We start from the raw sequence: 2,293 nt of genomic DNA, 5'->3' as shown, positions 1-2,293 counted from the left end.
GGGGGGGAGTACTGGACCCCGCCTCCAGCCCTCCTCCCACCCCACCCGGGTCCTCCCCCCCCTCGGGACCAAGATCCCCTTCCCACCCTTGGGAGCTCAGCACCCTTTATGTCCCATTTCCCCTTTTCCTGCTGTTCCCCCCCCCCCATTTTGGGGGCTCCGGTGAAGCTTTGTGTCCCTCCCAGTGGGGTGGCATTGCTCGCCCCCCTCCCCCTTTTCCTGCTGGTGTTTTTCACACACCCCCCCCCCCCGGGGGTGGTTTTTTTTTTTTTTTTTGGGGCTGGCTGGGAGGTGTTGGTGGGGTTTTGATGTGCAGCAGGGGGGCAGAGGTGCGAATTGCCCCCCTCATCGGGACATCTAACGGGGCGGGGGGGGGGGGGCTATCGAGGGGGTGACAAAGACATCAGCGGGGTGGCAAGTGTGAGGAACAAAGCGGGGGTTTTTGCAATAAAAGGTGGTTTTATGTTCAAAAGGGATCACACAGGCAGGACTGGGGCATAGCAGGATGTGAAGCAGATAAGGGGAAAGTCCCACGGTCCTGAAATAAGGAGGATGGCTCAGAAAAACAGGGCAAAATCAGTAAAACCCAAAATCATGGGCCCTCTAGGCATGAGAGAAGAAGGAAAAAATAAATAAATAAATAAATTAAACGGTTGGTCAAATAAAATTGTACGTATAGGGTACAGAAAGGGGCGTTGAGTAGGTTGTGAACCTGTAGCACTCGGCCAGCAAGGAAACGGGGGAGAAATCGGGTGTGTATCAGCATCAGAAATAGGGAATGTAGCTTCATGGGTTATCCTGTCTGGAAAAATTACTGTGATTTTTTGCACAACCTTCATCAGCCACACATGGGACTCGTTCGGCCCCGGCGCACAGCTCCTGTCCCCAGTGTGTGTCCCCACCCCAATGCCCCCTCCTCGAGCACACGTGGCACCGCAAGGGAAAAAGAGAGCACCAACGCTGCTGCAGTCCCCACAGCAACAGCCTCTCAAAGGACTTTATTGGGGCAGAAATGTCCCAATACTGGGGCACAAACTCTCGGTATTGGGACACAAACGTCCCAATATCAGGGCACAAATGTCCCGGCATCGGGATGTCCCAGTATTGGGACACCATCATCCTTGTACCGGGGCACAAAGGTCGCAGTATTGGGCCTCAAACGTCCCGATATTGGGGCACAAACATCCTGATAGCGGGACACAAATTTCATGGTATTGGGGCTCAAATGTCCTGGTATCAGGGCTCAAACGTCCAGGTATCAGGGCACAAACACCCCGATATCAGCAAAAATCCCTCCCCTCCTTCTCCAAAGCTCTCTCTGGTGTCTGGCGGGGTCCATCACCGCTGCCTCAGACCTGGAAGGTGCCAGGAGGGTTAAAAAAGAGGAAGAGAGGAAGAGAGGAAGAGGAAGGGGCAGTTAAGCTCCGAGCACAGGATCCTCATCCTCACCTGGGTGGCCGAGGCTCGGGGTGGCAGCGCCTGCTCTGTCCCTGGGGGACTCACCCCGGGGCCCCCCCCTGGCTCCAGTGTTCGGCTGCCAGTAAGAAAAACCACATCAGCCACACATCCCCCCTTGTCCCCCCCAGGACCCCCAGCTGCCCCGTGTCCCCCCAGTGCCCCCCACTCTCACCTCTCCCCCCCTACCGTCCGCCGCCGCCACCCGCGAGCCGCCAGCACCAGGCCAAGCCCGGGCCCCAGGAGGGCAACCGGGAGGGCGCAGGCGATGGCCAAGGGTGCCGGGGGCTGGCGGCGAGGAGCAGCCGGGGGTCCCCCGACCTCCTCCTCGCAGCGGGGGCCCATGAAGCCGGGGGGGCAGGCGCAGACGTGGCCGGAGAAGTGGGTGTAGCAGGTGGCACCGTGCAGGCAGGGGCCCGAGGCGCAGGCGTCGGCGCGCAGGCGGCAGCGGGCGCCGGCGTAGCCCAGGGTGCAGGAGCAGGTGAAGGCGTTGGCGCCGTCCACGCAGGTGCCGCCGTTGGCGCAGGGGTTGGGGCTGCAGTCGTCCACGTTGTGCTCGCAGCGGGGGCCCGAGAAGCCCGGGCGGCACCTGCAGAGCACGCCGCGGCCCCCCAGGTCCAGGCAGTGCCCGCCTGTGTGTGGGGGGAGAGATGGGGGTCGGGGATGGGGGGGCGCATGGGGGGAGGGGAGAGGGGGGCTTGGGGGGCGGGAAAGGGGGCCTGGGGGGGATAGAGGGGGTCTGGGGGGGGGGAAGAGGGGGATTGGGGAGTGAGAAACGGGTCGGGGAAGCAGACAGGTGGCTTGGGGGGGGGGGGAAAGGGGGCCATGGGGGGGAGAA

General features: G+C 61.9%; 1 protein-coding gene across 1 annotated transcript; it reads right to left on the bottom strand.

Annotated features, from left to right (window-relative positions):
- Positions 1-1,287: 1,287 nt before the first annotated feature.
- LOC118158558 (delta-like protein B) lies at positions 1,288-2,152 on the bottom strand (the record flags this gene model as incomplete). Its single annotated transcript, XM_035313230.1, has 2 exons — positions 1,288-1,534; positions 1,631-2,152. Coding segments are annotated over 2 exons (682 nt in total), but the record flags the coding sequence as incomplete, so codon positions are not given.
- Between the last annotated feature and the right edge of the window lie 141 nt (positions 2,153-2,293).

Source organism: Oxyura jamaicensis (genome assembly GCF_011077185.1).
Source record: "Oxyura jamaicensis isolate SHBP4307 breed ruddy duck chromosome 32 unlocalized genomic scaffold, BPBGC_Ojam_1.0 oxy32_random_OJ64781, whole genome shotgun sequence".
Lineage (NCBI taxonomy): Eukaryota > Metazoa > Chordata > Aves > Anseriformes > Anatidae > Oxyura > Oxyura jamaicensis.
Note: the sequence above shows the minus strand (reverse complement) of the source record. Positions and strands in the feature narration are given on the sequence as shown.